This window comes from Podarcis tiliguerta (genome assembly GCF_965153285.1).
Source record: "Podarcis tiliguerta genome assembly, chromosome: 18".
NCBI lineage: Eukaryota > Metazoa > Chordata > Lepidosauria > Squamata > Lacertidae > Podarcis > Podarcis tiliguerta.
The window spans coordinates 12,311,487-12,334,677 of NC_139551.1; the positions used below are offsets into that span (position 1 = coordinate 12,311,487).

The following is a 23,191-nucleotide window of genomic DNA, read 5'->3' on the forward strand; positions in this document are numbered from 1 at the left end:
TTCTCTTGGGAGCCAGGAGCAAGCAGAGCTCTCTCTCGCTGCCTCTCTCTCTCTCACAGGCAGGCAGCTGAGCCAGACTCCCCCTGGCAGGCAGACGTGATGGGGTGTGCTCAGCACCGACCGTTACACACACAGCATGTGTGCGGTTTGCTTGGCCTGGAAAGAATGAGATAAGTGCAGCCCAGCCCCTAGGAGGGCCAGGCGCTGCCTCGCGAGGGGGGGGGGGCGCGGAGGCGGCAGCATGAGCACCAGGCCCGGCAGAGATCAAGCGAGGCCTGCTGGAGACTGGCAGGCTTGTCCTGGGGAGAAGGAGAGCAGCCTTCCGGATGTTTCTGAGAAGAGCTCCTTTGCCACCAGGGGCTTTCCCTCCTTGCCGAAAGCCGTGCAGCTCCAAGCTGCATGGGGGAGGTGTGGGCAGCCGAGGGCGGGCGATAAGGAGGCCCCCCCAGCGCCTTTGCACACAAGGCAGGAGAGAAGCCAGGCTCTGCAGAGGCGCCAGACACACACAGGCTGCTTCTGTCCCAAGAGATGCCCAGGCCACACAAAACCCTAGAACCCTAGAATTGTAGAGGAGGAAGGAACCCCAAGAGTCATCTAGTCCACCCCCTGCAAGGCACAAATCCCTGAGAGATGGCCACCCAAGCTCTGCCTAAAAGCCTCCAAGGAAGGAGAGTCTTCCACCTCTGGAGGGAAGTTCTTCCTGAGGGTGAGTCGGAATCTCCTTTCTTGTGACACGAAGCCACGGGTTCAAGTCCTACCCTCCTGAGCAGGAGAAAACAAGCTTGTTCCCTCTTCTATGGGACAGCCCTTGAGATATTTGAAGATGGCATTCGGATCTCCTCTGTCTTCTCTTCACCGGGCTAAACATACCCAGCCTCTTCAGGCATCAGTCTGCTTGCGCAGCCAGTGAGGCAGCACCCTGCACTGCTCTGGTCGTGGAGACTGGGAACAAGGAGAATCCCCCGCCCATGTCAGGTCAGGCCTCAGGTGTGGCTGCAAGGGCCCCTGTGAGACTATCAAGCAGGCGCAGTCTCCTCTTGGAGCGAGCCGCCTGGCAAGGGAGGGGGGTGCCTGGGCCAGGGCTCCTCCCTCCTTCCACTTGTCCTGCGGTTTCCAGGCATGGGCAATAGAGGTTCTTCCGTCCCAGGAAAGCCTGCTGTCTGCTGCAAAATTAGAACAAGTGTTGATGTGCAGAAAACCCATTGGATGCCTGCATTGCAGGGGGCTGGACTAGATGACCCTCAGAGCCCCTTCCAACTCTATGATTCTACGTTCTGATTCAGCAGTCCCCAGAGGGGAAAAACCTCATGAGACAAAGAGAAGTGTGGGTGAGCCCTAAGGACCTAGGCATCCAAACAGACTGGCCCTGCATATGGATGCAAGAAGAGCCTGGCTGCTGGGTGAGGCTGTCCTCACAGCGGCCAACCAGGTCCCCATGATGAGAACCCAGCAAGCAGAATCTGAGCACAAGGACAACTCTCTCCTCCTGTGGTTTCCAGCAACGGGCATTCAGAAGCGTGGCTGCCTCTGACTGTGGAAGCAGAGTACAGCCAACCTGGCTAGGAGCCATCGATAGCCCTGCCCCCCATGAACCCCTCTCTTAAAGTCATCCAAGCTGGCGGCCATCACTGCCTCCTGTGGCCGGGAGTTCCACAGTTAAACTCTGCGCTGCATGAACGAGGGCACTCTGTCCTGATTCTCCCAGCATTCAGCTCCACTGGGTGCCGATGAATTCTAGCACTGGGGGGGGGGGGGTGCTTTTCTCCACCCGCTTTCCCCATGCTGTGCGTAACATGAAAGACTTCTGTTGTGTTTCCTCGTACTGGCCTGTGCTCTGACCTTGAAAGCCCCAGGCATTGCCGGTTTGAGCGTATGTTATACATGCAAGTGTTCTGAACTGCTTTTACGCATTTTTATGACACTGCAAACCGCTTTATGAGGCCTCGTGGGAAGCGCTTCACAAATGCTGCTGACAAATGGCCTGAAGGTGGCTTGGTTGGATAGAGGTGGAGCTGATGATGCCAAGGTTGCAGGTTCGAGCCCCATGCAGGAACGCTGCATAGTCCTGCATTGCAGGGGTTGGGCTGGATGGCCCTGGGGGTCCCTTCTAAATCTACCATTCTGTGATTCTTGTGCAGCTCCACTTTTGCAGAGGGAGCCTCAGCCTTGCCTCTGCACTGCTGCAGGCCTGGCTGGATGCTTGAGGTTTTCTAAGAAATGTTTCCTTCCAGCTTGCTGGCTGCAGGATTCTGGGAGGGTGGGCAGCAGAGGCTCAAAGGTGGCAGCTGGGGAAGCCTTCAAGGAAGGCTGAGGGAACGGGATGTCCTGGAATAGCTCTGGAGCAGAAAGCTGCTGCTCCTGAACTTACGCGACCTCAGGGAGGCTACAGCAAGGCTGGCACAGAGAAAGGGAGGAGGTCAGCAAGGAACAGCCAGGAAGCCACTGCTGGAAGGTGTGGGGGGGGAGCAGCTTTGGGGGCTCCCCCACCCCACCCTTGTCCCCAGCTGACTGTTCCTGCCCTGGAAGAACAGGCCAAAGGGTTCCTCTAGATCAGAACTGGCACAGCAGGAGCGGCCGCTGGGAAGGGACTGCTCCAGGCACATGGAAGAAGGCAAGTTCAGAAAACACCACGGAGACGATTCCCAAAAGGCCAAAAAGGTACCAAGGCCTCCACAACAGGGGGGTCTTCCACCAGCTCCCCTCCTCCTGGCTGAAGAGAATGAAACAACACTTTGTCCAAAGAGCAGAACTCCCAACGCTCCAACCACGGGCTCTGAATCAGACGGTATTTTGGGCTTCCAAGTCAAACCCACACCCAAAAAGGAGCCATGGCAACCGGCTTAGGGAAGGGGGGGTGCGACTCCCTTATTAGCAAAAAGGGATGATGAGGCATCGTTGGCGCTGGCAGTGAGGGGGGGGGGCTGCGTGGAACAGACGGAAGAGGGGGGCAGATGGGGATTTTCAAACCATTTCTGGAAGGTATTTTTAAAGAAAGTGCACGCACAGAATGCAGATTTTGGAAGCAGGAATAGACGTCCCTCTCCAGCGAGGGGGGAGAAGAACGCCGCCCTTTTCCAGGGCAGGGGCAAGAGGAACCCTTGCCGGGAATCTCCCCTGGAAAACCTCTTCCCCAGGGGAATGGGAGAAAGACATCCAAGCAGCGCCCGGGGAACTGGTGTCTCCGCCTCCTTGGGTCAAACGGGAACCGGGAGGGCATCCTCTCAAGGCCCCGCCATCCATGCAGTCGCAAGGCCAGACCCACGGATTGCCAATGACCCTGCAAAAGGGGTGGGCGAACTCTGCCCCTGCTCTGCTCTTCCTCCCTGGCTCTGGGTCCCCCTTGGGGCTCCCTTGATGTTTTAGTGCCCAGGCACTTTCTTCCCAAACTGGCGAAGGCCAAGCCTGGCATGGCTGAAGAAGAGCTGCAGCTGCTCCTCACCACCTTTTGTTTTGGGGGATGCACATTAAAAGAACCTGCTCCACTTCCTTCTGCAAAGGGAAAGCGGAGGAAGAGGAGGAGGCTGGTTGGCGGCAGCAGCCAGAAGACGGATTCAGCCCCCAGTACTGCCACTCACCCCCTCGCCTTGGCCCTGCAGGACAAGCAGCAGGCACCATCCGCTGCCACCCCCTGCAAAGGGGGATGAGGCCCCTGCTAGAAGGGGGGCAAAGCGAGGGGCTCCTGAGTCCCTTGCAGTTGCTGGGAGCTGGGGGGGGCAGAGGGGGCTTGGGGTCAGGATCACCTTGACCACCAGTGGGGAGGCAACCATGCCATCTATCCTGGCTGCCAATGAGTTTCCGGGCCCCATTCAAAGCACTGGTGCTGACCTGAAACGCCTTGCGTAGGACCACAATCCCTTCAGCTGCTGTGGTGCTGTCAGGATTGTGGTCCTCTTTGGGGCCAGCAGGTCAGCCTCGTCCTCCCAGATATCAAAGGCCGGCCTGGCAAACGACATGCTCAGAGGCACTCTTTACACAGGCCAAGGGCGAAAACAACAAAGCGCTGTGAAACAAGCCAGGGCCAAAGTCAAGGAAAGGCAACACCTGCCACGTAGTGAGCAGAGCTGCTTGTCAAGCCCCGTCTCCTTAATTCTCAGTGGCCCACCTAGCCCAGCATCCTGTTCTCTCGGAGACCAAATACCCCTAAGGACTAGGGGTCCACATAGACTGCCTCTGGAGCTGGAGGTTCCTTAAGAGCATAGGAAGAGGCTCCCACACAGTCCAGCCTCCTGTTCTCACAGCAGCCAACCAGATGCCTCTTTTGGGAAACCCCTAAGAATGATTTGAGCCCAAGAGCACCTCTCCCCTCCGGGGGTTTTGGGCAACTGGGATTTGGAAGAATTGCTGACTCTGACCACGGAAGGAAGAGCATTGCCTTTGTGGCCTAATCCTCTTTTAAAGCCATCCAGGTTGGCGGCCATCAATTGCCTCTTGTGGCAGGGAGTTCCAGAGTTCAAATATGCACTGCCCAGATAGAATCATAGAGTTGGAAGAGACCACAAGGGCCATCGAGTCCAACCCCCTGCCAAGCAGGAAACACCATCAGAGCACTCCTGACATTTGGTTGTCAAGCCTCTGTTTAAAGACCTCCAAAGAAGGAGACTCCACCACACTCCTTGGCAGCAAATTCCACTGTCGAACGGCTCTTACTGTCAGGAAGTTCTTCCTAATGTTTAGGTGGAATCTTCTTTCTTGTAGTTTGGATCCATTGCTCCGTGTCCGCTTCTCTGGAGCAGCAGAAAACAACCTTTCTCCCTCCTCTAGGTGACATCCTTTTATATATTTGAACATGGCTATCATATCCCCCCTTAACCTCCTCTTCTCCAGGCTAAACATGCCCAGCTCCCTTAGCCGATCCTCATAAGGCATTGTTTCCAGGCTTTGACCATTTTGGTTGCCCTCCTCTGTACACGTTCTAGTTTGTCAGTGTCCTTCTTGAACTGTGGTGCCCAGAACTGGACACAGTACTCCAGGTGAGGTCTGACCAGAGCAGAATACAGTGGCACTATTACTTCCCTTGATCTAGATGCTATACTCCTATTGATGCAGCCCAGAATTGCATTGGCTTTTTTAGCTGCCGCGTCACACTGTTGGCTCATGTCAAGTTTGTGGCCAACCAAGACTCCTAGATCCTTTTCAGCTGAAGAGAAAGATGGGCACTGTGAAAGATGGGCTCCACCTCGAAGGATATGCACCAAAGAGGAGTGGTCCCAGCCCTGCTAAGAAGGCTCCACTGATCTGATCAGGGGTCAACAGCCAAGTCTCCCAAGGGGAGAAGCTAGGAACTCCTGTGCGTGTGGCAATGCCCATGTCAGAAGGAAGGGAGGGAGGGAGGGTTTTTCGATCCACAGAGGCTGGCTGCTGCGCCACCTCCTCAGAGCTACACCCCACCAGCTTTTTTCAAAACTCTACCAGGGTGCCCATCTTGCCCATGCACTCTGCATTCTGCCAGGGCACCAGGCTGCTCCCCATTCCTGAGGGAGCCACAGGCCTAATGAGCAGCTGCAAAGATTGTCGACAGGAAGTTCCCCAGCCGGGAGATGCTGGCAGGAATTGGAAATTGCACCTGGCCAAGGAGGAGGAAGAGAAGGGGGGAAAGCAGCGGCTGAGGCTGGCACAGCTAGAGGAGGAAGGGAGGGTGCAGAAAGGGCAGGGAGCCTCTATTGGGAGCACCTGGGAAGAAGGTGCGCCTGCCGAGCATCACCCGCCTAGGGCTACCTCGTCATGGTGGGAGCACACCCTCCTCCTCAGACAGGAAAGGTAGGCAAGCAAAGAAGGTCTGGGGGAATCCAAGGTGGGTGCTTCAGCCGCTCTCTTGCTGGTGCAATTTGTAGAGGTGTGTGAGCTTTGGACTGGGCCCCACATATCAAGCGGGGGGCACAACACCCCACGCTGCCAAAGCTCGGCATAAACCAAGCATCCCAAGCCCATTTTCATTATCAGGAGTCAATCAGTCTTGGAAAACATCCCAATAGTTTTTCACATGAGCCCGCTGGTGGAATGTGCCCCCCCACCTCTCCCTGCCCTTCCCAGAGTATGGAAGTGGTTGGCTAAATTGCAACCCATGTGCAGGGCCAGAACCCAGGCTGGCAAGAGCACGCAATGACCCCATTGCACCATACGCATAGCCAAGCTCAGTGCTAGATATCCCGCAGGCGCCAGGCACATTCTGTGACTGGTGCAGGTCCCGTTGTGACCACACCAGGTGCCTGGTCGGCGACTGACGTCTCCCTCTGGCTGCCCCTCCAGCTTTCTTAAGCAGGTCAAGAGAAGAGCTCACGGATTGCACTTTTTCTCCATGGTTCACATCCTTCCTCAGAGACAGGTGGAGAGGCTGCGACTGACTCCAAGGGCACCCAGTGAGCAGCAGGATGGAGGGGTGATTCGAACCCTGATCTCCCAGGTCCTTGTCCAACGTTCTCACCATTACACCACACTGCGTTCCCAGAGCACTTCTGCTATGGGCAAACTCTATAAATTAAGCTGGTAAATAAACAGGGGGGAAGCAAAATGTCCCTGAGAGAAGGATCTGAAATACTTTCCTTGAAGCTTGAATTTGTTTTATTCTGGATTGTTTTATTTAATGTCTTAATGTGTCGCAAACCGCTTTGAGACTGTTTTCTTGAAAATATAAAGCCATATAGAAATGAAAATACTACTACTAACAATAATAATCCTCACTGCTGCCCAAAAATGGAAACAGGAGCAACTACCAACGCTTGAAGAATGGAGAAGGAAGCTGATGGACTATGCAGAAGTGGATAAATTAACAGGGAAGATTAGATATCTACGAGACCCCATCGAGGACTGGGGAAAATTTGTAGATTATCTGGAATGTATATGTGATGAGCAAATAACGCTAGTGGGATTTCAAGAAGCTCTGTGAATGTTTAAGGAATATTGTAAAAAAGAAAATAAGAGTGAGAGGGTATATAAAATGCAATATCAAAATTAGGAAATGCGTAATTAAAAAAATTGGATATGAATGATTGTCAGAGAGGCTGAAGGAAGTCTAAAAGAAAATATGTGACAAATTTTGATATGATATTACAAATGTATGTTGGAAAATTAATAAAAAATATTTTAAAAATAATAATCCTCACTGCCAAAAAAAAAAAAATCACCTAGACCTTCCGTTGTGGTGACTGCAACCTCGGTTTAAGGTGCCATTTAGCAATTAGCTCATATATCTGAGTTTCTAACACTGGCTAAGATGTTTGATATGTCGGCAAATCCCTTGTTTTGGGGGAGGGTTTTTTGTGTTTTTTAAAGGTGCCCACAGCTGAAACTCTGCCTGGCAGGTGTCTACGTCCCGCTTACCTAAGCATGGAGGAATTAACTCTGCCAGGCAGTCTAGACTGCGGTGATGAGGCTGCCTGAGCGCGGAATCTGCCAGCCAGAAATAACAGGATGGAAAATTTACCACTGGTGGATGGGAAGCAAAGGCCACTACTGCCACCTTGTGGCCAGCACCTGCCACTGCAAGCCGCCTGGGACGAAGCCTGAGCACATCAGCTCCAAGGAGATTCCAAAAGTGTCCCGGTCTATTCGGAGTCTCTTCGGTGGCTCCTCTGCTTTAAAGCAGCACAGGCCCCGCTGCTGCTCCAAAGTCCCCCCCTTAACATGGGAGTGAAGCTCGCCTCCTCCTGAGACAGGGCCTCTGCGGCGGAAGCTCCTCCGAAATGCCCGTCCAGGGGGCTGCCCACCCCTTGCCCTCTTTTACAGGACGGCCACCCACTTTTGGATGGCTGGGCAAACCCAGGGAGGAGGCGGAGAGGGCTATCAAGGCAGGGTGCCTCTGCCCTGCCTCCCCAGCCGGAGGCAGAGATGGGTCCCAGCTGGGGGTCTCCGCAGGAGAGGAGAGCTGCTTGCGGGCTTCCCCTAATGAGCACCTGGTTGGCCCCATCCCAGCCTCGTCCAGCAGCCAGGCTCTTCTTGCATCCGTATGGAACCTCTGCTCACCTCTTCATCCACCTCCCCCAGCACTGCCTTGATGGTGAAGGCAAACAGATCCCCTCCCACCAGCTCAAGCCCTCTGGATTCCCAAAACCCCTAGAAATGCAGTCCATTGTTTGGCGAGAGCCAGTGTGGTGTAGTGGTTAAGAGCAGCAGACCCGTAATCTGGGGAACCGGGTTCGCGTCTCCGCTCCTCCACCTGCAGCTGCTGGGTGACCTTGGGCCAGTCACACTTCTCTGAAGCCTCTCAGCCCCACTCACCTCACAGAGTGTTCGTTGTGGGGAGGAAGGGAAAGGAGAATGTGAGCCGCTTTGAGACTCCTTAAAGGGAGTGAAAGGCGGGATATCAAATCCAAACTCCTCTTCTGCTGCTGCTGTTTGCAAGAGAACAGCAAAGAAATGACCCAGCCCAGTGTAACTGAGGACACTGGGAGGCAGGGTTAGGCCAAGAGTGAGCAACTGGCTCCAAGGTCGCCCAGCGAGCCCATGGCTGAGTGGGGAATTGAACCTGGGTCTCCAACTATGACTCTGCCCTAGAGTTCTGCTTACTAAGGGCACACATCTGAACTAAACTAAGGCTGCACCTCACTGCCTGAATGAGGCTGGATGAGCCCAGGTGGTCCATGGGCCAGTCTGGGAAGCCCCCACACCTTGGCCAGGCTGACTTTTAGACAAGGAAAGTCAAGAGCCAAGGCAGATCCTGCAGTTACATAACGATCCCCACCATCAAACGGCAGGCCACAGAGGAGTCAGCCTCCCTGGCCTTGTTACATAAGGATTGGCGGTGGGGCTGATGATGGCACTGATCACAGGGCTGGCAATCTGTCCGTCCAGGTTGTGACGGAAGAGAGATGCCGCCTCTGAGTCAGCCAGGGAAGATGCATGGCAGCTGCGCACTGGCAGGCTTGGCCTGGCACAGGCACTGCCTCCAAACCAGCTCTGGGGCGCTCTGTCTCCCAGGCGCCTGGCACAAACTGCAGCTGGCAGGAGGAAGCGGGTGCCCTGCATCTCCACCTGGGGAAAAGCCTCCCCCAGGACCAGCAGCGGGAGGCTTACCTGGCATCAAAGGGGAGGGAGAGCCCGGGCTGTGTTGGCACACGTGCCCAGATTGCAAAGCACCCTGGAAATCACGAATGGCGGGAGGAGAGAGACACACTCTAAGAGCACATAAGGCACACAAGCTGCAAGGCCCCACAAGTTGGGGTTGCTTTGGTTGTACAAAGCAGCAAGTAGGGCCGGGCAATATCTGGTTTTCAACCATGTGATATATCACCACCTAAATATCACGACAGCCTGATAGATCACGATGTCTGAAATAAGGATGGAGCTACAGAGAGGCACTAGCTGGCTTCACGGTTTTTCCTGCATTGTGATTTTTGCATAGCACCCCCCCCCCCACACACACATATCATGATTTGTGATATATTGCCAGGTCAACCATTATGAAACCGATATCACGAGATGGACTTCAAACTGCCCTAGAAGCAAGCAGCATAACCAGAGGCGCCCAACCATTGCCGTATTTGCAGGCAAGGAAGCGAGAAAATCAGCAGAGCAGGATCCAGGGGTCTCCCTCGCACCCACTGAAATGTGCAACATCCAAATGTGCTTCCCCGTGAAGCTGCCCCCTCGATCCAGCGGCACCCACAGCAGAAAGCGTCTGAAGGAGAGCCCCAAATGGACTCTGGGGTGCAGTGGGGGAGAGGAGAGGGGAGGCTGCATCACTGCCAGTCCCCGGATCGCAGCCAAATTTTGCTCCCCACCCCAGAAGCAGGGCTGCTGGATCATGAGCAGACGCAGGCGAGTAGGAAGCTCTTTGGCGTGCTTCCTCTTCTTCCAAAGAGCCACTTCCTCCCTTCCCGGAAGCCCTGCTTCTGGTTGGGCTCTTGGGGGGGGGGCAAGGCTGAGGTGCCCTGCGCAGGTCCATTGCAAGAAGGCAGCGGAGCTGGGATTCAAGCCAGCTCTCTCTGCCCCTCCTCTCCCCCCGCATGCACTCCACACAAAAACCAACCCAGTATGACCACACACAGCCAGAGCTTTGGGCTCACCTAGCTCAGTGGTGCCTACCCTGACTCCCACACCCTGCCTTCTGCAGGCAGAGCAGGGGCTGTGCCCCTCCCCGCCCCGCACAGGAGGGTCAAAGCAAGCGCCTCAGCCGAGCCCCTTCTGGCTCTCTCCCAGCCCAGCTCAGATCCTTTCAGTGCAATCTGACACCCGGTGAGGTGCAGCCCTTTGGCTCCCCCCCCCCCAAGGCACCCGATGGCTTTCTGAGTTAACTCAGGGGTGGCAGAAGCTGCCCTCCCAACAGCGGCCCCCGCCAGCACCTTGCAGGCGACACCAGGAGCCTGGAGCTCCAAGCCAGAAGTTCCTCCCCAGCTGCAGCTACTCCTCAGTTCTTGCATTTTGCTTTTTGCAGGCCCAGGAGAGGCTCCCCCCGCCAGGCTTGCCCCGCAGCTTCCCTCTCCTGACAGCCCTTCTCAGTCCTTCCAGTTGTGCCACATCTAAGGGATAGAATCACAGGATCATAGAGTTGGAAGGAAGGGACCCCCAGAGTCATCTAGTCCAACCTCCTGCAATGCAGGAACCTTTTGCCCAACATGGGGCTCGAACCCACAAGCCTGAGAGTCCCATGCTCTACCGACTGAGCTATCTCAGCTGTGCCCGTCCTCGCCATGGCCCAGTCAAGGGTGAAATTCTGCGGGGGCTCCCGTTTCACAAGCCCTTGGCGTCAACTGCATGGCAGTCACTTCTGCTTCCCAGAGCAAGCCAGCCGGTGCTCAGGTGATACAGAGAGAAGTCCCTTTTTCTTGGGAAGCAGAGAGAGAGAGATTGCAGGCAACATGCAGATGGGTATTTCAGGCTCAGGCTTGGTCACACAACTCGCTTGAGGCAAGGTTCCTCCTGGGACTCGTTCCTGGCAAGGCTTTGCTCCCTCTACCTTCCCACGGTATCAGGAACCAGGCTGGGTTGGTATGGGGTGGGCGACACTTGGGGCAAAAAAGGGACCCCAAAACACACAGGCACACCTCCCTGGCCATTCCACCACAAAAGCCAACTGCGGGTCTGAGTCATGCATGAGCCATTTCCACAAAAGGAGGGCGAAAGAGCAGGATGACCTGGAGACGCCTCAGTGACCTGCCTTCTGACATAGCCAGAAATCAGAATCCTAGAATGGTAGAGCTGGAAGGGACCCCCAAGGGTCATCTAGTCCAACCCGCTGCAATGCAGGAACCTCAACTAAAGCATCCATGACGGATGACCATCTATGAACCCCTTTTGTTTACAGTGAGCAGCTGGAGGGAGGATGCTGCTCCTGACCAGAGGCAGAAAACAGGACTGTCCGAGTCCTCCCTTCTCCCTGCCCCCCATCTCAGGCCTTTTGGGCAAAGCTGAAAGCAGAATAACACCACCCCGTGATTCCTGTTTTCTTCCTCTCGCCATCACAGCGAAGGTGAAGTCCAAGCGGGTGACTCAGGAGACCAGGCCAGGGAAGAGGCTCAGAGCCTCTGTTTCCCAGATGCAGAGAGGACTCTCTGCCAAAGAGAAAGAGGTTCGCAGGATCCTGCCACAAGCCCTCGTCTTCCAAGGATGACCCCAGTGACCCTCCTGGGGAATCCTCCGCCGCCAGCGCCATCCCAGCCACTCACAGTAAACAGCAACTGGATCCAGTCACTGCCCTCTCCATGGGCCAGGGCACCCTGAGGAGCACCCATCCTGCAGGGTGTCGGGAGGGGGGGTGAGGCACTTGGGGGGGGGATGCAGGGCCCTTGCCCCAGCCTGCAGCAGTGGTGTTTCTGCCAGGAAAAGGCCCTGCCCATTTCCACACAGGCTCACCTGTATCCTGAGACAGGAGGAGCTGCCCTTGTTTGGGCCCTCTCCTGCCCCACTCAATAAACAGCCAAATTCTACGTAACTGGGCCAGGCGGACGGCTTTTAAAATGGGTTTGTGGGAGGGGGGAATTTGTTTCCTTCTGTTTCTGTTTTATTATGTTTTTTGTATTCTCACCTTGCATTTCTCTTTCATGAACTGCCCTGGGGTTTTTGGAGGAAGGACAGTACAGTCAAACCGAGAACAGTTTCTCGAATGTTTTGGTTCCCAAACACTACAAACCTGAAAGTGACTGTTCCAGTTTGTGAACTATTTTTGGAAGCCGAACATCCGACAGGGCTTCCGCGGCTTCCGATTGGCTGCAGGAGCTTCCTGCAACCAATTAGAAGCTGCACTTTGGTTTCCGAATGTTTCAGAAGTCGAACAGACTTCCAGAACGGATTCCATTCAACTTCCAAGGTATATTGTATTCTTGGCATCTGTCTGTCTCAAGAGACAACGGAGTGCGCCTCCAAGGGTGAAGCCAACCTGCTGCATGAGCAGCACCCAAGTTACCTCCCTGGGGCGCAAGATTGTCCATGTGTCTGTGGGTTCTGGCTGCAGGAGTTGCTTAGGGGCTCCGCTCCAGATCTGCGTAGGATTTACTCCTGGGCCTTTTCTTCTCCCAAAAATGTACCACAAGGCAGCAGGTATAGATTCTTCCTCTGGCTTTACTCCCAAAGCCTTTCTCATAAATTAATATAGCCACAAGGCAGTGGAGGTTTAGGGTCAGAGTTTTCCTTCCTTCCCAGGTGGACAAGCCCCATCTGCCCCTAAGGGATGTAATTACAAATGTAATCCTAATACCGTAAGTCTGGAGAAGGCAGGTGCAAACCACCCCACACCCAAACACACACCTCGGCATGCACCGCCGGCAGTAAATGGCTTGGCCCCGGGGCTTCCTGAGAAAGGGCCCACCAGCTCCCACGGGGGAAGCCTCTTCTTGGTGCTGCTGGCCTGAGTCTCCCGAGTGTCAACCCCCAGGAACCGCTCCCTTGCTGGTGAGAGTCAGGTTCCCCCCGAAGGCAACCGATGGATGAGTTATGCAACGCAGCTGTGCCCCCGCCCTCCCGCCGAGCCCCTCAGCATCCCAGAGCGATGGATGTGCCCACAGCAGCTGGGCTGATGCGACGCTCATGCACACGGCAGGCTCATCCCGCAGGAACGCGCCCGGCACATCGTTGCATCCTGTTCCCATGAAGGCTAATTGCCAGAGGCCTCATTAGCTGAGTCAGGCAGGGACAGGTAGCAGCGCCTGACGGGATTCGCAAGGGAAACGCTGTGCATTACGCAAGGCGGCCACGCACCAGGGAGTGCGTGTCGGGGTGGCTCACCAGCGGCCTGACTTCTGGGCCACAAGGTCATGGGCTCAGCTGGGAGAGGGACGCAGAGAGTGACCCAACCTTGATGTAACAGGAGGAGAGTCACTGCTGGAAGGAAGAGGGAGAGGTTGGCACTGCCCCCCGAGACCAACCCACTGTGGGGCCCCCAGCTGCAGAGGCCACCTCACTCGCCCAGCACACCTCAAGGACCTGGAATAGCTCACTGCAGGGGGTTGGGCTGGATGACCCTCAGGGCCCCTTCCAACTCTACATGTGACAGCCCATCTTCAGATATTTCTCAACCTCCTTTTTTCCAGGCGAAACATCCCCAGCTCCTTCAACCGTTCCTCATCAGGCTTAGTTTCCAGACCCTCCACCATCTCAGCTACCCTCCTCTGCTCACTTTCCAGCTTAGAATCATAGAATGGTAGAGCTGGAGGTCCAACCCCCAGCAGCACAGGAAGCATTCGCCAAACGCTGGGATCAAACCCACAGCCCTGAGATTCAGAGTCCCACGCGCCCCTTTGCTGGGATGCACAATCAGGGACAGATGTCTCTGAAACGGCAGGGGACCCCCAGCCACAGCCCTCCCTCCGGGGACAGAGGCAGCCTAAGTCCCAGAGGGAGCCCTGGTGTCCCAGCCAGCCCCTCCAGAGTGTGACCTGCAGGCCTATTTTTAGCCCTCTGCCATCATCATCTCTCTGCAATGACAGAGAGAACAATTTCTACCCAAAAAACCCCAGTGGGCAATGAGATTCCATTAGTGAGCGCTCACCCTAATTAGAGGGATGAAGATGAACGAGAGCAGCAGGCCAGCACCCGCTCCCTCTTGCAAAGAGGTGGGTGGGAGGAGGAGCGAAGAGCGGGGTGTGTGTGTGTGTTAGTGTTAGGGCAGATTGCCAGGCAAAACTTTGGCCCCACATCCCTCTGTACAAAGTGCTGTGGAAGATCTCACAAAGCCCTTGCAGAGGAAAAGGGGGGGGCTGCAGAGCCCCCCCCCCAGGTCATTCTGGACAGTGCATAGTGCATAACAGATTTGGGCTCTATCATATCCCGCCCTGCAGGCCAAAGGTCCCAGATTCAACCCCTGAAGGCCTTTGGCTAATTAAACAATTTATGGCCTTTTGGGGGGGGTATTGTTTCAGTTTGTTACTACACTATGTACTTTTGTGTTTTTTGTTCTATAAACGTACAGCTCAGTCAGTAGAGCATGGGACTCTTAATCTCATCAGGGTCGTGGGTTCAAGCCCCACATTCCTGCATTGCAAGGGGTTGGACTGGATGACCCTCAGGGGTCCCTTCCGACTCTAGGATTCTATAGAAATCTGATAAATAACAATGAGGATTAAATAATATTCCGGTAGGGCTGGGAGCGACACCCCCTGCCTGAAACCCTGGTCAGCCAATGACTGTCAAGGCAGACAATGCTCCGCCAGGCAGACCAATAGTCTGCCTTGGGACACGGCAGCTTCAGATGCTTCTAGGACCCTCGTACCTACGGGACCGCCTCTCCCAGTATGCCCTGCGGAGGACCTTAAGGCCCATAAATAGCAACACCCTAGAGGTCCTGGGCCCTAAGGAACTCAGATTAGCCTCAACCAGAGCCAGGGCCTTTTCAACTCTGGCTCCGGCCTGGTGGAACGCTCTGCCTCATGAGACCAGGGCTCTGCAGGATCTGATTTCTTTCCGCAGGGCCTGTAAGACAGAGTTGTTCCGCCTGGCCTTTGGCTTGGAGCCAATTTGATCCCCTTCCCCTCTCTCCTTTTTCCTTTCTCCTGTGATGGAACAAGTCTAGATATTTGGCCTTGGTGAAGATTTGACGTTTTCATCCCCAAAAAGTTTTTGATTTGAGTTTCTACTGAAATGAGGCTGCATTTTAATGTTGTATTTTAATCTTGTTTTTAAGTTGTATTTTAATCAATTGTTTATATACCTGGTGTTAGCTGCGCTGAGCCCAGTCTTCGCTGGGGAGGGCAGGGTATAAATAAAATATTAATGTTGTTGTTGTTGTTGTTGTTGCTGTTATATTTAAATCAGTCTGTTCCCCAGAGATCCATGAGGGCCATGGTCCTATTTTCTCCCCACCCCCCTTTACTGAAAATCTTAAAAACAATTCCCAAACACAAAGTGTGGTCTTCCAAGGCAAATGCATCCTGCTTTAGATTGTGTATATAATATTATATATGTAGCAGCTTCCACCTGCGCTGAGTCAGGATTGTGGCCGTCCCATGGCAGGCAGAGCTGCCAGTAAGAACTCCTCTCAACAACGTCCAGCTGGCCTGGTCGTGTCCACAGAACGGAGGGCAGCAGAATCGCCAAGGACATGCTCTGCAGGGAGCTGGCGTCTAGCTCCAGGCCCGGTGGCAGAACAAAGGTGCCTGCCAGTGGGGCCTGAAGGCTGGCAGCGCCAACCCTGCCAGGTGGGAATCCCTTGCGGGCGACCGCAGGGCCTGGAGACAGACGGTCAGCTCATGCAGCCACAGCAGTGACCAGAGGAGGAATGACCGCTAAGAGAAGAGACACCATGGTGCATCGGCAGAGGTTGGACGGCCATCTGTCAGGGAGATTCCTACCTTGGAGGAGGTTGGACTGGATGACCCTTGGGGGTCCCTCCAAACTCGCTTCCATTCTAAGATTCCTTTTCATCCCAACAGAGAACTGAGAGGGCGAGAGGCCACCCAGCAAGGCGAGCATTACACTGGGGTTTGAGAACACCAGCAAACACACCCTGGATCCAATTGAATGGTTTAGCCTCACCTTTGTGAAATATTGCAATAAAACCCTCAGGGCTGCCATGTGCCTGCTGGTGGCTGCAGGCTTGCCCAGGGCTCTTGTTTGCGGAGACAGGGAGAGAAAGCCCCCCCGCCCCCCCCAACTGAAGCAGGGGAAGCTCTTCTCGTCAGGAGCATCTTCCTTCATGCACTGCATGGGCGTCTGCTGCCCCCTTGTGGGCGTCTCCGCTGCTGCTGCTGCTGCCTGGGCAAGAACCACAACTAGGGCACTTTGGTAGTGGCCGACTGAGACCCAAATACTAATTAGGTCTCCCTTAAAAATAGCCTACCCCTGAGCCAGCAGGCACCAGCCCCATCTTACGCTCAGATGCACCCAGGACAAGCTCAGAGGCATCCTCAGGATCAGCCCTGGAGAAGCCGGGATCTCCTCTCGAGGAAGAAGCCGTGCTCAGCAAGGTATGCTCCATTGCTCCCCTTTATGGCGCAGCTTCCTGGTACCAAGCAAAGTGGACCACCAGTGGACCACCTGCTGGGGGGGGCTGCCTGGTCCACCCCCCGTGACACTACCAGATAACGTCCCCCTGGCCTGCCACCTTGGCAGTGTAGCAAAGCTTCAGCTAGGCGGGTGATGGGTCTGACTATGCACAGGGCAGCTTCCGACACAGGCTCCCGGGTCTGGAGGGGTACAGAATATGCAGGAAGATGTTTTGCTGGATCAGACCCAGGGAAATCAGCAGGCAAGCCTAGCTTGGGTAGATTTTATTTCAATGGGTTTACTCGGCATGAAACATAGCTAGGATACAAGCTGCCATCTTTACAGGTTAAAAGGGACTCAGGGAAGGATAGCCTGGGGGGCTCTGCTGGAGCCCACAATCTCCCACATGCTAGAGATTGGAGTGCCCTGTGTTTTCAGTGTTCCCGAATGCTTAGCTTTATTTACGACTTTGAGGTGTGTTCTGGTTGTTGTTGTTTTTAACAAAGGGGTTTGTAAGAGGGATAGCTCTGCAGCGTACAGTGGCTAAGAAGCTCCTCGCGACTCTGCTGGAGACAGGGACACCACTGCATGTTCTCCATTCAAACTTTATGATTCAATATGGACCCCCCAACCACTACACCACTGGAGGAGGCAATGGTAGGCTCTGTACACCATTCTCCCAATGACAAGAGCTTGCTCTGCCCCCTACCTAGAACTGGAGGACCAAGAAAGGGCAGGACAAAAACTCCCCTAAGTGATTCCACTCCGTGCTGATGCAAATTAAAGGAGCGCAACAGTCACGGGACAGCCCTGTTCCTGGGCCCAAAATGCTTCCCAGGAAAGCTCTCTTGAAGGTGGGACTCACTCACTAAAAGAAAAGCACTTAGAAGTGCTGCCTTTTATTCCCAAGCTCCACTCCCCTATCAGGAAAAAGAAGGCAAATCAGAAACAAACTGCAGACATTTGGTCAATAAAAAGCGGCTTTGGTGACCCTCTCCCCCTCCCTCCTCCCAACTTAATAATCACGTTTGGCAGGATTTGGGGCTCTCTACTCCTTGATGGAGCAACAAATGCAATCAATTGCAAAGGAACTCTCAAATCCCAAAACTGATATCATGCAATGTCTTCCTTAGATGAAAACGCTTCCTTTAGACTCTTTTTGTTTAGTACTGGAGTACAGGCAGCTCATATTTACGCGCGCTTGAGGCACGGGCGCATTGCCACGAACCGGGAAGTGGCACAAAAGGAGCAAACGCCCGCCCTCAAAAGAGCACGAAAACGGCAAAACAGTGCAAAAACAGCACCTAGTCATCCCACAAGCCTTTGCACTGAATTTTGAGGCCTGTGGAGAGCAAGGGGGCTGGGGGGAGGGATTGCAGTGGATTTGATGAGTGCTGCTAGTTTTTTAAAGGCATTTTCATGGGTTTCCAGAGATTTAGAGGGTGTCTGCAGGATTTCCCAATGCCGTTTGCAATGCAATATACAGTGGCACCTCGGGTTAAGTACTTAATTTGTTCCGGAGGTCTGTTCTTAACCTGAAATTGTTCTTAACCTGAAGCACCACTTTAGCTAATGGGGCCTCCTGCTGCTGCTGTGCCTCCGGAGCACGATTTCTGTTCTCATCCTGAGAAAAAAAAAGCAGTCTAATCTGTCTTTTTTGCAGAATCTTTTTTTGTTGTGGTATGTTGCTCTTCAGGTGACTGGTTCCATCTTTATTTTTTGCTGTTATAGTCATGTGCAATTGGCATCTCAGACAACTTGTTTGCTGAACAGCCACCCTGATTTGCTGGCTCTGCGTTTCCCCCATTAGGCTGTTAGCTGCAAAAAGCCTTTCATTACTGCCGTGGAGCGAGGATTTATTGTGCAAGGGCCAACTCACTTAAGTTGAGCAAACCTAAAGTTCCGGTGTGCACTTTTATTTAATTCATTTATTTGATTTCTATACCTTTACCAGAAGATCCCAACATTAAAAACACTTTTTATGGAGCACAGTAATACAAAAGTAATAAAAAGCAGAGTAATAAACAGCATGATAAGAAAATAATCATAGTAACAGCTTTGACAGGTCACAGAAGATTTAACAGCCAAAGGAAAGCCTCTCTGGGGAGAGCATCCCACAATCAGGGAGCCACCACCGAAAAGGCCTGTTCTCGTGTTGCCACCTTTTGGGGAGCTGGACTTGCTTTCCGAGGCTCTCCTCACGGTCCCTTTGCAGGCGGCAGAAATGCAGGCAGCGGTGGCAAGAGAAAGCCCTTTCCGGTGGTGGAGCCCAAGCTATGGCACAGCTGCTCATTGTGGCCTCGCCAGGACTTACCTGTTAAGCAGACAGCAAAATGGACTCCTTGCAATCCCAGGGATCTTGCGCCCTTAGATGAGGCTGGGGCTGAGACCTGGCTTCCTGAAACAGAAACACCAAAAAGCACAATAAGACAACAGAAGCCAACACTACAACACAGGCAGTGACAGGTGAGATACCTTGGAATGCAGCCCCTGCGTAAATTGGGAGCTGCTGGGACCTAAGTCTGCAAAATTATGCCTGCCATGGAGAAAGAGGACAGAGAAGAGTTTCCCTCCCTCTCTCGTCACACTGGAACTCGTGGGCAGTGGGAGATTCGGGGCAGATAAAAGGGCCTTCTTCATGCAGTACAGACTTGAGCTGCGGAAAGCACTCCGCAGGAAGCAGCAACAGCCACGAACCTGGATGTTTTAAAAGAGGACGGGACCAATTCATGGAGGAGGAAATGGCTACCCAGGACTCCTAGCCAGGGTGGCTCTGCTCTGCCTCTACGGTCGGAGCCAGCAAGGCGTCCGAAAGCCGGTTGCTGGGAACTGGAGGAGGGGAGAGGGCTCTCGTGTGCAGGAGTTCCCCCAAAGAGCTTTCCTCAAAGAGGGGCTTGATCCAGCAGCTTGGCTCCTCCAATGTTCGTAACAGCCTCTGCCAGCGCAAGGGGCACCAGTGGCTGGGCAAGGCAATCAACTGACCTCAAGCACAGTCTCCAGAGAGGGAGGGGAGGCAGATCCGTTTCAGAGGACAGGTGCACCCACTGCCCAGCAACCACCCTGATGCGCCCTCCGGACGCTGCCTGCAGGGGCAAGAGCAGCTCCGCTCCAAAACCTCTGGAGGGCACCAGTTTGGGGAAAGCTGGGGGCGGAAAGACTCCCAGCCACCATTGGCTCCACTGCTTTGTTTGCTGGAGATATTTTTATCCTGCTCTTCAGCCAACAAAGCCTCTCCCAGAGCAGCTTACATAAAAGCAAATCAATAAAGCCATTGCAACAATTAATAACATCATAAAGCCAGCAAACAATTGCCGGGGGGGGGGGGGGAGCAGCATGGCAGCCAAGTTCTAAAAGGACACGGTAGGACACCTGCTTGGAATGCAGATGGAAGGGGGGGGTCTCCCCAGCATTGCACTGGGACCTTCTGCACACCAAGCAGCTGTTCTGCCCCTGTGTTGGAGCCCTTTCCAGATCTCTAGTGGACTCTCTATCCTTTTTAAGCAGATGGCTATCTGTCATGGATGCTTTAGCTGAGATTCCTGCATCGTAGGAGGCTGGGCTAGATGTCCCCTGGGGTCCCTTCCAGCTCTGTAAGTCTATAATTCTATCACAGCCAAGCCAGCTTCAGCAGAGATCCGTGAGAGCAGGTGGAGGAAGAGGAGGCAGCAGCAGCAGCAGAGGCAGCTGAAGGGTGAGGGGCTGCCTGCCAGGCAGAGGGAGAGAAGCACTGCCGGAGTTCTGATCCTGCTCTTCTCGCAGAGCGCAGTTGCTGAGCAACGACTTGCATCTCCCATCTGATCAACCTGAACCAACACAGGCACACATGCTGGTGAAACGGAACATGCTCCCTTTGGCAATGCTACAGGGGGAAATATGCAGAGAGACGATGCCCCTGTGGAGAGCTCCACAGGTGAGAGTGTGGTGCTGATAACGCCAAGGTTCCCTGTAAGGAACAGGTGCATATTCCTGCATTGCTGGGAGTTGGACTGGATGGTCCTCAGGGTCCCTTCCAACTCCGCCATTTGATGATCTATGTTCTTTTGCGCTGCCCCTGCAATCAGACAAGTCGATCCAAGTTCATTCATCAGTCGGTTGTTAGCAGGGAGTGGCATTCGGACGAAGGAAGGTGGCATTCCTTATCAGGACAGAGATGGCATGGAAAGAGTAGCCAGGTTTGTGACTTTGGCGGTAGATGCAGGTTTTGCTGAGAGGTGTTATTGCAATCCAGCATATGTGCCAAGAGAAGAGAGGGAGTGCAGTTGCTGAGTGCCCCCACCAGACGTCTCCCTTGCTGCAGCCCTCCCCAAGAGACACACACAGAAGGCAGGCTGGCGGCTGGCACTCCATGGCCCCGATGCAAGCCCAGCCCCCCCCCCCCCCCATGGCCAGGCTGCAGCAAAGGCGCCTTTGCAGGAAGGAAGAAAGGAGCCCTGAGCAGAGAGGGCCCAAGTCAGGGCAGGATCCTGTTCCTTCATGCTTCCCTCCCAACCCAACACACCCGTTAACAGCGACCGTTCTCAAGCTGAAGACGTCGTCCCCAACATCAGACTCCTTCTCAAGTCAGGCAGAAGCCATATAAGCAAATCCACACAAGAGCTAAACCATACTGAAAAGGCACATGTGTGTACAGAACTGAAATGAGGAGGGAGGTTTTGGCTCAGGGGGTTGGGAGCAGTGTTCGAAACCTGCCAGGTGCGTTTCGCGACATCTCTGGCGCCAGGTTGGCAACTGATGTCTCTGGCTGGCTGGCCCCTCCGGCCTTCTTAAGCGGTTCAGCAGAAGAGCAGCTCATTTCTATCCCAAGGAGTCCATGGTTCACCCCTCCTCCATTAAGCCCTACAACGACCCTGCGAAGGAGGCGAAGAGGTTGTGACTGACTCCAGAGTGGGGATTCGAACCCTCATCTCCCAGGTCCTCATCCGACTCTCTAACCACTACACCCCACTGCCTTCCGAGAGTTCTTCAGCTATGGGGCAGCTCTATAAATTAAGTAGGTAAGTCAATATGGGGAAAGTAAAATGTCACTTAGAGAAGGGTCTGAAATACTTTCCCGGAAGCTTGGATTTGTTTTATTTTGGAGTGTTTTATTTGATGTTTTCAAGTGTTGTAAATCGCACCTGGACATTCTGTTGTGGTGAGTGCCTTTTGGCAAATAATGTATATACCTGAGTTTCTAACATTGATGTAAACAAACAAATAAATTATTGGGAACAGCAGCAGTCCCCCCCCCCCCAACACACTGCAGGCCTGAGTCTTAGCAACGACCCCCCCCAGCAAGCAGCCCATCCATAAAACAGCCCTTTGCGTAATGAGCTGTAAGAGAATCCGTGTAGCATTTCATTTATTTACATTTTACTTCGGCAAGTTGGGATGCAGCTTCCCACAGTCCTCAGGATCCTTCCCCATCCAGAGGCCTGGCCAGCCTAGTCGCCTGATGGGGGGGGGGGGCAGCTGCTGTCTGACTCCTCCAGAGGCAGCCACTTGGGCAAGGCTGCTCCCTGCCTTTTCACTGTGCAGCTGGACCACAGCACTCTCCCCACTGGCACTTCCAAGGCATGGGACCCCCTGAGGTCTCCCCAAGGGGGGTGCAGCACTGCTGGGGCTTGGACTAGACGACCCTCAAGGTCCCTTCCAGCTCAGCAGTGCTGGGATGCTAGGGTTCTAAGCACTGGGAGGGAGGGAGCCTGCCCCGTCCTGAAAGGTCAGCCCAGCTCAATAATCTCGGGGAGCTTTGCCAGCAGGGTGAGGGGGAGCCATGCGCTTGGCACAGAGCCTCCGATGGATGCAGTTCAACAGGACTTTTATTTATGGCTCTGCTGCCAGCCCCGTCTTCATGGCAACTGCTGTGGGGGGGGGCATATACACAGATGCTGCGAGAGAGAGGGAGGGAGGAAGGAAGGGAGGGAGGGAGGGAGAGAGGAAGGGTGGGAGGAAGGAAGGAAGGAAGGAAGGAAGGAAGGAAGGAAGGAAGGACCCCAGGGCTGTAGGGGAGGGGAGAGAGACAATGAGAAGAGAAGAGAAGAGAAGAGAAGAGAAGAGAAGAGAAGAGAAGAGAAGAGAAGAGAAACGTGGTCAGGAAGAGCAATGGCTGCTGCAGCTTCAGAGAGAACAGGGTGTTTGCTGCCTTTCCTGCTAGGGCTCTCCTCCACTGCAAGGACAGCGCGGTGGGAGGGGGAGACTTTCCCTGCAAGGGAGATCAGAAGGAGCGAAGGACTGAGAAGAATGAGCCAGAGGGTGGCTCTGTGCTTCAGGGACCCACAGGCGAAGAGGGACAGGGCAGAGTCTGCCCATGGCACCCCAGTCAATCCTACCCTGCCCAGGACCCACCCAGCATCACCCCGGACCACTTCCTGCTCATTTCTCTGCCTGTGGGCAACCAGCATTTCAACCTCCCTCCGTCCCCACGCAACAAGGGCCTAGTTCTCAGTGTGGATTATAGAACTGTAGAGTTGGAAGGGACCCCCAAGGGTCATCTAGTCCAACCCCCTGCAAGGCAGGAATCTCAACTTAAGCCCCCCGCCATCCAATCTGAAACCAGACCAGACCCTGCCTAGGTTTGCAAATGTGCTAGCATTTTTATTTGCAGCACCATTAAAAGGATATCTCAGCAATATAATTTCAAACTGCAGTTTATTATGATGATGATTACCATTATTTACTACCTGCCCTTCAAGAATCAAAACACAATATTAAAAACAGTTTAAAACAACCTCCCATCAACAGGAATAAGGTGGGTCCCAAAATTATGCACCGCTAGTGGCGAAATCCAGGGTTTGCTTTCAAAATGATTTATCTATTACTACATTTATTAATGGCTTACTGCAGAAAAGTTCTCAAGGTG

The 23,191-nt window shown here is 54.0% G+C and overlaps 1 protein-coding gene across 2 annotated transcripts in view; it reads right to left on the reverse strand.

The window, feature by feature from the left end:
- GNG7 (G protein subunit gamma 7) overlaps positions 1-23,191 on the reverse strand; it is a 69,241-nt gene that overhangs the window by 22,394 nt on the left and 23,656 nt on the right. For both annotated transcript variants that reach the window (XM_083422063.1, XM_083422062.1), the window contains exon 2: positions 18,634-18,748. In XM_083422063.1, coding sequence (XP_083278189.1) covers positions 18,634-18,643 — 10 coding nt within the window. In that variant the 5' untranslated portion in view covers positions 18,644-18,748. The remainder of the gene's footprint in view (positions 1-18,633; positions 18,749-23,191) is intronic.